General features: G+C 44.0%; 2 protein-coding genes across 2 annotated transcripts; one reads left to right on the top strand and one right to left on the bottom strand.

Moving 5' to 3' along the window:
• The first annotated feature begins 1936 nt into the window (after nucleotides 1-1936).
• Nucleotides 1937-9599, top strand: creb3l3l (cAMP responsive element binding protein 3-like 3 like). The gene is made up of 10 exons (XM_066711390.1): nucleotides 1937-2145; nucleotides 3531-3671; nucleotides 4411-4738; nucleotides 4909-5006; nucleotides 5465-5557; nucleotides 5834-5940; nucleotides 6103-6171; nucleotides 7232-7316; nucleotides 7673-7766; nucleotides 8044-9599. Exons 2-10 carry the CDS (start codon nucleotides 3531-3533, stop codon nucleotides 8448-8450), a joined length of 1422 nt encoding a protein of 473 aa, XP_066567487.1. The 5' UTR covers nucleotides 1937-2145; the 3' UTR covers nucleotides 8451-9599.
• Nucleotides 9600-10261: 662 nt separating this feature from the next.
• Nucleotides 10262-11629, bottom strand: LOC136755036 (growth arrest and DNA damage-inducible protein GADD45 gamma). Its single transcript, XM_066711391.1, has 3 exons — nucleotides 11314-11629; nucleotides 11012-11219; nucleotides 10262-10754 (listed from the first exon to the last, which is right to left on the bottom strand). Exons 1-3 carry the CDS (start codon nucleotides 11460-11462, stop codon nucleotides 10641-10643), a joined length of 471 nt encoding a protein of 156 aa, XP_066567488.1. The 5' UTR covers nucleotides 11463-11629; the 3' UTR covers nucleotides 10262-10640.
• Between the last annotated feature and the right edge of the window lie 254 nt (nucleotides 11630-11883).

Genomic DNA, 11883 nt, shown 5'->3' with positions numbered 1-11883 from the left:
AGTGGATTGTCCAGATATAATAGCCGATTGGAAGTGAAACCTACTAACTCAGCTTTCTATTTCACATCACATGTCCCAGGCAACACGAAGATGCTGTCCTAAATATCGTTTGGCAACTCTGCTCAAAGTGCAGACCAAACTAAAGTTTATTTTCATATTTTGATTTGCAATTGTACCAGTAAGACGATCTAAGATTTGAATCAAGAAAATAATTGGCTCGACAGAGAGCGGCACCCCCATTTCAATAAGGCAAAAATTAAAGACACACTTCAGGTAGTGAAGGTGTATCGTTATATTGTAATTAAAATCTCCAGCACTGACATAAATATCACATGTTTAGGTGAGCTACAAGCACGCTTGTTTTTAAAATAGCAATCTGTGCTACATATTTATATACACTCACCTAAAGGATTAATAGGAACACCATACTAATACTGTGTTTGACCCCCTTTCGCCTTCAGAACTGCCTTAATTCTACGTGGCATTGATTCAACAAGGTGCTGAAAGCATTATTTAGAAATGTTGGCCCATATTGATAGGATAGCATCTTGCAGTTGATGGAGATTTGTGGGATGCACATCCAGGGCACGAAGCTCCCGTTCCACCACATCCCAAAGATGCTCTATTGGGTTGAGATCTGGTGACTGTGGGGGCCAGTTTAGTACAGTGAACTCATTGTCATGTTCAAGAAACCAATTTGAAATGATTGGACCTTTGTGACATGGTGCATTATCCTGCTGGAAGTAGCCATCAGAGGATGGGTACATGGTGGTCATAAAGGGATGGACATGGTCAGAAACAATGCTCAGGTAGGCCGTGGCATTTAAACGATGCCCAATTGGCACTAAGGGGCCTAAAGTGTGCCAAGAAAACATCCCCCACACCATTACACCACCACCAGCAGCCTGCACAGTGGTAACAAGGCATGATGGATCCATGTTCTCATTCTGTTTACACCAAATTCTGACTCTACCATCTGAATGTCTCAACAGAAATGGAGACTCATCAGACCAGGCAACATTTTTCCAGTCTTCAACTGTCCAATTTTGGTGAGCTTGTGCAAATTGTAGCCTCTTTTTCCTATTTGTAGTGGAGATGAGTGGTACCCGGTGGGGTCTTCTGCTGTTGTAGCCCATCCGCCTCAAGGTTGTACGTGTTGTGGCTTCACAAATGCTTTGCTGCATACCTCGGTTGTAATGAGTGGTTATTTCAGTCAAAGTTGCTCTTCTATCAGCTTGAATCAGTCGGCCCATTCTCCTCTGACCTCTAGCATCAACAAGGCATTTTCGCCCACAGGACTGCCGCATACTGGATGTGTTTCCCTTTTCACACCATTCTTTGTCAACCCTAGAAATGGTTGTGTGTGAAAATCCCAGTAACTGAGCAGATTGTGAAATACTCAGACCGGCCCGTCTGGCACCAACAACCATGCCACGCTCAAAATTGCTTAAATCACCTTTCTTTCCCATTCAGACATTCAGTTTGGAGTTCAGGAGATTGTCTTGACCAGGACCACACCCCTAAATGCATTGAAGCAACTGCCATGTGATTGGTTGGTTAGATAATTGCATTAATGAGAAATTGAACAGGTGTTCCTAATAATCCTTTAGGTGAGTGTGTATCGTGTTCCTACATTCCCAATTAGATATTTGGAGGGTTAAGGAGATGTTTCTATTTCTGTAAGGTGAATATGTACTGTGCCCAGGGGATATAAATTGTGGCTTGAGTAGAGTTTAGCAGATAATGATTTTTTGGAGGATGGGGCTTTGCTATCTCTTTCTTGTCTGCTGTTAAATTTGTTCTAGCCTGGTCTGTTCCAGCTTATTTTGATCACATAACAAAAAAGCTAAATAATTGGATAACATCGTAGCAAGTTGTTAATAAAATCGGAACAGGTTCTGGCTGTGAGCATGCGTATGTGTATGTGTATGTGTACCTGCGGCCTGACTTCCTGGCTTTTTAACGGGGGGGACTTCATATCCCAGAATCCCTCGCGAAGAAGACGCACAGACTGGTCTTGACGCAATGACGCAATTTCTGTCTCGTTGGAAGGTGATTTCATCCGGAAAGCAGAAGAGGAACTTGAGACAACGAGCTTCATGTTATTAGGTTTACGTGTGACTGCAGAGCCTGGCAACTGAAAAGGTAAGACGATAATAACAGCAGCTACGTGATTGATACTAGTTACTCTGTAATTGTAATCTAGCTATATCTACTTTTAATGGGGCGTGCATCTGTCTATTAAAATAAATAAGTGATGGCTTTGTAATAATAACAACAACCAGAATAATCTGCACTCGACATGTGTCCTAACACTTTATTTCACATGACCATGAACGTTGTGGGTTTTGATTGTTGTTTTTTGTGCGGAAATGTAATCTGCAATTATTCTACGACAATAAAATGGTGGACTCTTTTAATTAAATCAAGGTTGCATTTATACGATTAGGAGAAATACGTAAAATAAATGTCAGTGAACACGGTTGGCTTAAAATGGGTCACTCATCGGTGAAGTGTCACTTTGTGTTCAGCGCGACACAGTAACGCGTCTTGTGATCTGTCCGACTCGTCGTGACGTCATGCGGCTCCTTTGATCGGGAGTGTGTCTGGGGGGAATTCCTCATTTTTACAGAAATGTGAGTCTGACCCCATTTCATACGGGTCTTTAAGTTGAGGGTTTCTGTGGGATCTCTGGATTTTCATCTCATGGGTGCATTGAAAGCAGTTGGGTCAATACCTGCTGCAGACTGTAAATGTGTAAAGTAGACTGTCTCTGATCAAATATACGCAACTCATGAGCTCTTCAGTATTGTGCTGACTATGCTTATTTCACAACACTATTCATTGTAGCAGATGTTTAATCTTGAGTGTTGGCTCTGTATTCGTGTTTACTTTACCCTGTGAATGGTCCTGCATTAGGGGGGCAGTTCAAAACCTTTACTTTAACAGGCTTTAACATACTTCTGCTATTACTCTTAAATCCTTCAGCACATGCAGTTTGTTGCATTAGGGTCTTCAGTCACTGTGATTGATATTGGTTCTGTATTTCTTCTTGCTGATTGGTATGCAGTTATGATACCTGCTGAGAGCAAGACGTTTATGATCACACACCCTTCACACAGTACACGTATGCAGTTGTTTGATGAAAAACATGACGTAAGCGCTGTTGCTGAGAGCCTGGGTCAGCTCTGCACAGCGATGCACTTTCACACCTCTTTACACTGTATTCATGCGTGACTGCAGCATGGGAACCGCAATCATGTCTTCCTGTCTGGGTGCAGCCGCTGTTTGGCAGTATAGCGTCATGCCTTGTGAAGCTGTGAAACCAGTTCATCGTACTGTCATGCTGATTTGTTGTTAGTTTTTGTCTTTCTCGTGTGTGTGGTTATGTGTTGGAAATGTAACTAGACAGAGCTATGATCCTCTGTGGGTGCTTTTGGAAGAGCTGCTAGTTGTCTGCAGGCGGGTGGGGGAAGATGGTGTGTATACTGTGCGTGTGCACCCACAATAACTGACCCGTTCCTTCACAGATGTCCTTTAGTGACGACCTGGGTGAGATGGACAGCGCAGAGCTGCTGGGGCTTCTCTTCCAGGATGGAAGCGATGGTGTCGACCAGGCCTTCACCGATGGGGCTGACCTCATGGCTGAGTGGGGCCTCGCTGACCAAGATGTGAGCCTAAATCACTACCCTATCCTGTTTATGTGTGTGGATGTGATGTATTTGTCCTTTTCTTTATACATGCATGCTCTGATTTAGGTATTGTTTTCTTCTTTATAATTTCTTATGTTTAGGTCACTTCATAGCCATTGCAGCTACTCGTTTGATGATTTAGGAGTGTTTTTCTGTCCTGATCTGTTCAGTTACAGCAGTGGTTCCTAGTTCTGGTCCTGGGAACCCAATGTCCTGCTGGTTTTTGGTATTTCAATTCTTTAATTGAACTAATAATTTTCCGAATCAGAGCTTATTAAGAATTTTAAACCATTGGAGACACCAGTATATTACACAAAAGTATATTCGGAATAATAATAATAATAATAATAATAATAATAATAATAATAATTCTCCATCTTTTATTAATGTAACGTTTAAAAATCTAATAAAGCAAATTATTAGTTTAATTAAGGTTTCAGTTATTTGAGGGTGGGTCAAAAACCAGCAGAACACTGCATCCCCAGGAGCAGGATTGAGAACCACTGAGTTACATGCAGATTATGGCTCTGCTGTGATAAGATGAATTTGTGTGTTAACTGAAAGGTTAAAATGATCTCGGTCTCAATCAGTGGACCACAAGGGAGGGTACTGTTTATTTTGCACTTGTTATTTTATAGTCTGTGGTACATTCTAGAGCTAAACAGTTCCTGTGCTTTTGAGGGAGTTTTTTTTTAACTTAGCTGTGTTTTCTTCGCAGATGCTGAATGACATTGAGACCGAGGAGTTCCTGAAGTCGATACTGGGCCCTTTGGAAGAGGACACTGTCCCCTGCCAGTCTCTGTCTCCGCTGGGCAGCGACAGTGGGATATCGGAGGACAACATCAACTGCAGCAGCTCCACCAGCAGCGACGGCACTCCTTCCCCCAGTCCCAAGTTCTGTGAACCCATCAGTCCTCCTGAGTTTCAGATAGGAGTGGTGGTCCAGACGGACCACACCTACTCCCTGCAGCATGGCCTGGACGCCTCGGACACCCTGCTGAGCGTGCGGACGGAGAACCCCGACACTGACGTCTTTATTGATCTAGGTGTGTAGGAAATTAGATGACTTGTGCCTAATGCGTACTTTGGAAGATCTTTTTTGGGGGGGGGGCTGTAGTTGTGACACTATTAGGCCACTATTAGGTTCATTGTAATTGAACAGAAACAAAGATAATGTATGTTTGTGTATTTAACTCTTTCAATCTTCTCCTGTCAGATGACTGGGACTCTGAGTGTATGGTCGAAGAGGACACCAGTGAGAACCCAGTGACTCTTGCAATAGAAGATGCTCCACATCCCAATAAAGCAGGCCAGGTGAGTTTAAATCTGCTTCCCTCGATTCTCATTGAAAGCATTTAGTTTCTTCTCAGAGTTGCGTTTTAAAAATACAATATTATAAATCTAGATAACTGAGATCATACTTTGTCACGTTTATGTTCTATGTAATATATCAATTAATAGGAACACAAATTATCAAGCTATAGCTAGAGAGCAGACTTGGTGGTAATACAATGATCAGTCTCATGGTGCCCTCCTGTGGTTCAGTCATGTCATGTATTTTAAAAAATGAATTTGAGCCCCTGCTGGTGTGTTTTTGTAATTGTCTATGAAGTATGGATTATTTCAGCAAAGACTGGGGTCTGCCTTTTACTTTCAGCCAAGAACTATCTGTGGGGGAAGTGACTTTGAATAAAATGACCAACTGCCAAGATGTGAGGAAGATTTATTGAGATAAATGTTTTTAGTTTTTATTTGTATGCCTTTTTTTCCAGTTCCAGTTCAAGGAAATCGTTCTCACGGAGGAAGAGAAGCGGATTCTTGCCAAGGAGGGTGTTTCAATACCAACCCAGTTGCCTCTTACAAAAGTAATCTTCTTTCATGACTTTCTATTTGAAGTAATGCACGAGCCGTAGTTTGCTTTTGAATTTCACTACAGCTGCAGTGGGCACTACAGTGCACATAAACGGGCTGATACGGGGGGAAATCATATTATTTTCATTTTATCAATGTCCCTAGGTTTCGTCTTAAATAAGACACTGTATATTTCATATGTAAAGATGACAGGTGATGGTGAACTGTGAATTGTCAACTTAAAATAACCAAAATACTTGAAACTGAAAGGATGCATGTTGTTTTTCCAGTCAGAAGAAAGAACTCTGAAGAGAGTGAGGCGAAAGATCCGCAACAAGCAATCAGCACAGGAGAGCCGCAAGAAGAAGAAAATATATGTGGATGGATTAGAGAGCAGGTGAGGCGTCTGTTTGTCTGTGCGTCTGTGTATATACATATGCATGCATGTGTCTGTTTAAAGTCCAAGAGCACAAATGCAGTACTTTTCTGCAAGAGCTTACGAGACACATTTGTAAGGACAGGACTGCAGTTGTACCTGACATTTCCCTCTTCCCTGCAGAGTGGCAGTGTGCACGGCCCATAACCAAGAGCTGCAGAAGAAAGTGCAGCATCTGCAGAAGCAGAACATGTAAGAACGTCTTCCCTCGTATCAAAACGCTGTGTCTGTGAACTAATCAGACCAGAATTAGTATATGAAAAATCCTTTGTAGGGAAAAATGGGTAGTCTTTTTGTTAGTCATGTTTTAAAATAATCGCATCCAAGAGCAAGGGTTAGATTGGCCTGGTTTACCTTTCACTTTCTGGATTAAAGACTTGACTGAATGCAGTGATCATGCTAGAGCTGATCACTCTAAAGCAGTTCCTTGATCATGTCAATGACTCCAGCGGCCAGTAAAGCCACAGCCAACCACTTCTATTGTTGTAACAAACCGCCGCAGTCAAAAGAGGGCTGTAGACAATCTAATCAGATCAATGATCAGTCGTATCCGCTCTCTGCTCGTACCTGAACCCTTCCAGCTTACATGAACAACTTATTTTCAAATACCTCTTTATATAACATAATATTTTAAATGTTTGTTTCCTTACACCTTGTTATGCATGTTACCCATGTTTTACCAAGCCATTTTTAGGTCAGTCGTTGTGATAGGAATTCAGTGGAGGCACCACTTAAACACGCACAAGCAAATAGTCACCACTTATCACCGACACAGATGGCATTATCTCCCCATCGCGCTCTCTCTGTACCCCTCTGCTCCCTGATGGCACAAAACACACACCATAAAGATAAGCATGAAGGAGGTACAGCCTTCAGCCTTCTGCTTAGCAGTGAAGTTACTTTTAATTTTTAAATGTATTCAGTATAGACAATAATAAGCAGTGAAATTGGATATACTCCAGTTATGACGGGACGATCTGGCACAGATCCACTCCCCTCGACTGTGTTCATCGGACAGTCTTTAACATATGACATCTGATTCATGGTTTAGCCAGTTACTTTACCCCTCAGGACCCCCAGTTAATAACAACATTGGCATTGTATACTACAGAACATTATCAACAGCAATTATTGTCTAGTTGAAGAATGCCCTGATGTAGCAGGCTGCTGTGTGTTTTGCTTCCAGTGACTGTGCATTAGTTATTGCCTTGTATTAATCGGAGGGCATCAATGCTGGTCTGTCTTCCACCAGATCTCTGATCGAGCAGCTGAGGAAACTGCAGTCCCTGATGAAGCACACCACGATGAAGACCACCACCACGAGCACCTGCATCATGGTGAGTGCGAGAAGAAAGGGGTCAAAATGCTTTATGACCATTGCATGTACAGATTGCAGTGAAATGCAAAAGCGGAGCATTTTGTGTGCAGGGCTGTGCATTGACTTCAGCGCTCAGGTTTTGACTGTAGAATGAGGTGTGAATGTGAGAGAGTGTTAAAGTGTGTGAAAAGCAAACTACGATGAGGCAACTGTTGTTAGTGTGTGGTATTATTAAAACTAATAGAAAAAAATACTGTACCATTTTTAGTTAATTGTACTGTGACATCAATTGGCCTTGTTTGTTCAGTTTTAATTCCATGGAAACCTTTTCCTGAAGCAGTTTTCACAGTCCTGGGTCTGTTTCCAATTCCACAGGTCTTCGTGCTGTCCTTCTGCCTGATTATCTTCCCCAGTGTCAATCCGTTCGGCCGCAGTGTCAATCAGAAGGAAGTTTATGTCACTTCAGGAGGTGAGGCTCCCGACCCGGATGCAATCATTCTGCCTCAGATTCTCAAAACTGATTTTAAAGGAGCTCCTTAAGTATTTGTTCTCTTAACTGCTCAGCGTTTAGCCCAACTGGTTAAAATCCTAATCCTAAATTCTAGTAAGATGTCCCAATTTGTATAACATGATTAAATAATATAATGTCTCTTTAAAAAAATGAAGTCACTGCATTTACAGTGACAAATTGATGTTGCTCCAAATGCCATTCGCAGATCTATTAAGGCCTTGTTTTTTTTCTCCAGTGCTCTCAAGAACTCTGCGCTCGCTTCCCTCCATCGACTCGATCGCGGTGGAGAAGCAGGAGCCGCCCGGCGTCGCAGAACTCGAAACGGAGCGTGTCTTCATGCTATCCAAGGTGGAGAACAGCCAGTCCATGCTGTCCGGGGGTCAGAACCACACTCCGGACTTTCAGAAAGTGGATCAAGCCGAGTCGGAATCTGCCGTCAACAGTAACTCCTCCTCTGACTTCCCGTCACCGGAGAAGCCCAGCATCACCCCCGCCAGCGGCCAGGAGAGTCACCGGGGCGCCGCCGGCACCGCAGGGGCACTGGACTACAAGGCCCCCGGCCCGGCAGTGGATAACGACAAGTGGATTGACCAGAAGACCACTTCAGTCATAATACAGCAGCACCGCTCCGATGAAATGTAAACCCGGAAGTTCTTTCGGATGAAATTCGAGATCAAAAGGGACGATCCTCCCGATCTGGTGACGGTGACGGCCGCGCCACATGCAGTATTGCTCCCCAACTGCTCGGACAAACTGTGGGCTGTGAGCAGCTTTACTCGCGATATTTACAAACCTGTCTCAATCAAAACCCCAAGAGTTTCCCATCACCAGAGAAGGGGAGGCTAGTTTTATCTGAATGGCCAGGAACGTAATCGTCTCCTGTACCGTTCCTGAATTGTGGATGTGTCTATAATCTCAAGAGTGTAACTATGTGATAAAATACCAGTAAAGCTTGTAAAGTATTGAGGTTTACAATAATTGAAATCATTGTCCTGGGTCCACAGGGCTCTGTCTATGAGAACTATTCTGTTAAAGTAGCTGTAAAAGGCGTGATTCAGTTCATGCCCTGGTATTTGCACTGAAGAGTATCAAGTGCTTATTTGCAGAATAAATTTGAAAGATGCAAAAAAAAAAAAAAAAAAAAAGTCTTATTTATTAAAATACATTTTAATATCCAGGACATTGTTTTTAAATTGCTTGCACAAAACGTGTCTTAAACAGACGCTGCCAGCTTCATGTTCCCTTGCCAGAAGAGCGCCTATGCTTTCGGATTAGGCATGTCAAACAAAACCAGTTTTCTAAGGTTCTTATTACTGCTGTAAATATGGATTTTCTGTGTTGTATGTAATAACAGCTCATTATTTTTATTGGGGTATTCTGAGAAGACACCATTTCATAGGGACTGTTAATGGAAAATATCTGAAGTTTTTAACTATGTCCTCTAGCTATAAAGGTAGCTCTTTTGTATATAGTATAAAGCACTGTATAATGTGGGTATTAGGACTGAATGTATTTTGTGCTCCTCTCCTGCTGTGTACAAAGCATTTAGATGGCAATATTATAATCTATAATATCCATTCGATCAGCTGCATTTCCCCTGAAATGTGTCATTTTGCACAGCCAATTATAAAGTCTATTGATAAAATGTGATATGTTCCTTACATATGCACTGTTTCTCTCATTTCTTGGAGCACCTTGCAGCCTGTGATTTATTAATTTTATTTTTTCATCATGTTATGAAGTACTGCTCAGTTTCATTTTAATTAAAGAGGTTTATATCTTTTTATGCTACCCTGTTTTCTGAACTTGATTTCCACTAACAGGTATGCTTTTATATTTTAAAGTTTTATTATAATACAAATTACTCGTCTGTGCTTGTACTAGAGTTTGTTTAGTAGATGACCATGTGGAGCAAAAGTACCAGAACAAAGTCTCTGAAATTATGGCATCTTAGTCTGGCCCTTGGGCCTTTCATTGGATGAAGAACAGCGGACACTGCTGTGGTTCCCTCCCCCACTCGCTGCAGCTGGCAGATGGAGCAGTTGGGCTGTGGAAACATTTGACTGAAAGGGGCAACGGTGTAGGGAGGGCTGTGACAGGGGGAGCCGGCCATTGTGCTCCCTTTGCAAATGCAAATCAGTGAGGGCCATGGACTCCTTACACTGCAAATCTATGCAGACTGCGTTTTCATGGTTTATTTCTCAAAAGTGTGTAGATTGAGAATGCATGTAAACACCTGGAAATGGCACCTGTATGAATCAAGAAGACAGTACTGGGTTCCTGTAAATAGGTTTGATTGGATTATGTCATTTACCAAAATGCCACATTTTATGGATTAAGAATGTAAAGCATATGAACCGTCTTTAGTGGCTTAACAATAGTTACCATCTTGGTTTCCATTATACTAACATTTAGCCATGTAATTAAAGGAGCATTAACGAGTGACACAAACGTCCGTTTTCTTTTTTATTGGATAGGTTTAAAAAGCACAATTGTGTGAACCAGATCCACTCACGGGAGGAGGTCCGGGCGCTGCGGCTTTGCTTGGTCATTGAATCAACGCTACAAGTCCGTCCTGTATTTTTTTCAAGCATTTTCCTGCAAATCCCCGCACACAGGCCTCTCCAGTCTCGCCATGGTCGGCTGCCCGAAGGTCAGCAGGGCATCTCTGCCGCAGGTGGGCATCAACCCGGGCGCGGGCAGCGCTCTCGCACTGGCGTCGCCGCGGCTCCTGCTCGGGCTCATCCGGGGATGTGTGGCCTTGTCACCCACGTATTCCTGGGTGATGTTCAGATGAAGGTTAACCATTTCCAGAGACAAGCCAGGTCCGCTTCAGCGAGCAGGCAGCGCCACGGCGGGCAGCCAGTCACCGCGGCGCCGGCTCTCCGCGCAGAAGGAGCGCAGCTGCTCCAGGGCCGGCTCGCCGCTCGGGCTCTCGGCGGGGCTCTGCGGGAAACGGCCGGAGAGACGTCAGTTCAGCGGTGAACAGCCATTTCACATCTGATCATTACCACTTCAGATTAAAGCTGCATTAACAAGACTATCAAGATCTTCACTCCAGCAAGTGTATACAAGTTACTCTTTTGGAGCTGCCAACCGATTATAGATCATACATTATAAAGGCTTATAGACCAGTTCTAAATGAAGGCTCCCAACGATTATAAACTAGAGCAGCGTTTCTCTCGCCCTGCTGGGACACGTACCGTGATGAGGACGCAGTGCGCGTCTGCGGGCTCGCCGGCCTCCTCGCTGCCCAGCAGCTCTGCCAGGCGCCGGGTGTCGTTGACCCGCACGATGCTGATGTCGTTGTCGAAGCAGAAGGCCTGGATGAGGGTGAAGTGGATCTGCAGGGCGATGTCACACTCGTACTGCTCGGTCGCCAGCACGCAGAAAGACACGCTGTCTGGGTCGCTGGGAGGGAGAAGAGGAACGAGATGAGCATTTCGCGGATATCGGACAGACGCAGCAACTCTGCAGTTTGCATGGAGACCGTAGCGATACTTACACATTCATGACTTTTGCGGATTCATAGACTCCCACCGTCAGGTTGTCTTGTTTTTTAGCAGAAAGCAGGAGCTCCTCCAGCGCTGCGCCGGCTCCCTGCGTCCCGGCGCTGCCGGCCTCCTCCAGCTGCGGCGCTTCTTCCAGAGTCATGATGGCACAAACCGCGGATGGTCAGATGAAGGCAGTTCCAGCAAATCCAAAAGCAGAATGATCTCTGAAGTCCGCAAGCTCCGTTTTTATACAATTTCAATCCCCCCCGTGCACGGGTCCGGCCCTCTGATTGGCTGCCGGGGGCATTGTGATGCTAATGAGCGCACTGCGCCGCGGCTCGTGGCGGGCCTGCAGAGGCGGGTCAGGGGTCACGCTCGCGCGCTCTCTGCCCGCTCATGCGCAATGTAAATATCCCCAATGTAAGAGCATGAGTCATATGAGTTCTAAAATGAATTAAACATTTACTATCCTATTAAGACAGATAGGATGCTCGATGCTGTGCCAGACATTCCCAATAAAAGTTTCTGGGGAAAAACGTTTTAAGTAGGTCTATGTGTCCTTTATCTGATGTGTTTTGAGT

Source organism: Amia ocellicauda, chromosome 8, assembly GCF_036373705.1.
Source record: "Amia ocellicauda isolate fAmiCal2 chromosome 8, fAmiCal2.hap1, whole genome shotgun sequence".
In the NCBI taxonomy this organism is placed as follows: domain Eukaryota; kingdom Metazoa; phylum Chordata; class Actinopteri; order Amiiformes; family Amiidae; genus Amia; species Amia ocellicauda.
The sequence above is the reverse complement of the archived record's forward strand: the minus strand, read 5'-3'. Positions and strand labels throughout refer to the sequence as shown.

What these genes read in the sequence shown, in the direction of transcription:
- creb3l3l (XM_066711390.1), top strand. Translation starts at nt 3,531, where the DNA reads ATGTCCTTTAGTGACGACCTGGGTGAGATGGACAGCGCAGAGCTGCTG. An exon ending in GGGGCCTCGCTGACCAAGAT is followed by an intron (nt 3,672 to 4,410) that starts GTGAGCCTAAAT and finishes TTTTCTTCGCAG; the next exon opens with ATGCTGAATGACATTGAGAC. An exon ending in TGACGTCTTTATTGATCTAG is followed by an intron (nt 4,739 to 4,908) that starts GTGTGTAGGAAA and finishes TTCTCCTGTCAG; the next exon opens with ATGACTGGGACTCTGAGTGT.
- LOC136755036 (XM_066711391.1), bottom strand. Translation starts at nt 11,462, where the DNA reads ATGACTCTGGAAGAAGCGCCGCAGCTGGAGGAGGCCGGCAGCGCCGGG. An exon ending in TCCGCAAAAGTCATGAATGT is followed by an intron (nt 11,220 to 11,313) that starts GTAAGTATCGCT and finishes TCTCCCTCCCAG; the next exon opens with CGACCCAGACAGCGTGTCTT. An exon ending in CGCACTGCGTCCTCATCACG is followed by an intron (nt 10,755 to 11,011) that starts GTACGTGTCCCA and finishes CGTTTCCCGCAG; the next exon opens with AGCCCCGCCGAGAGCCCGAG.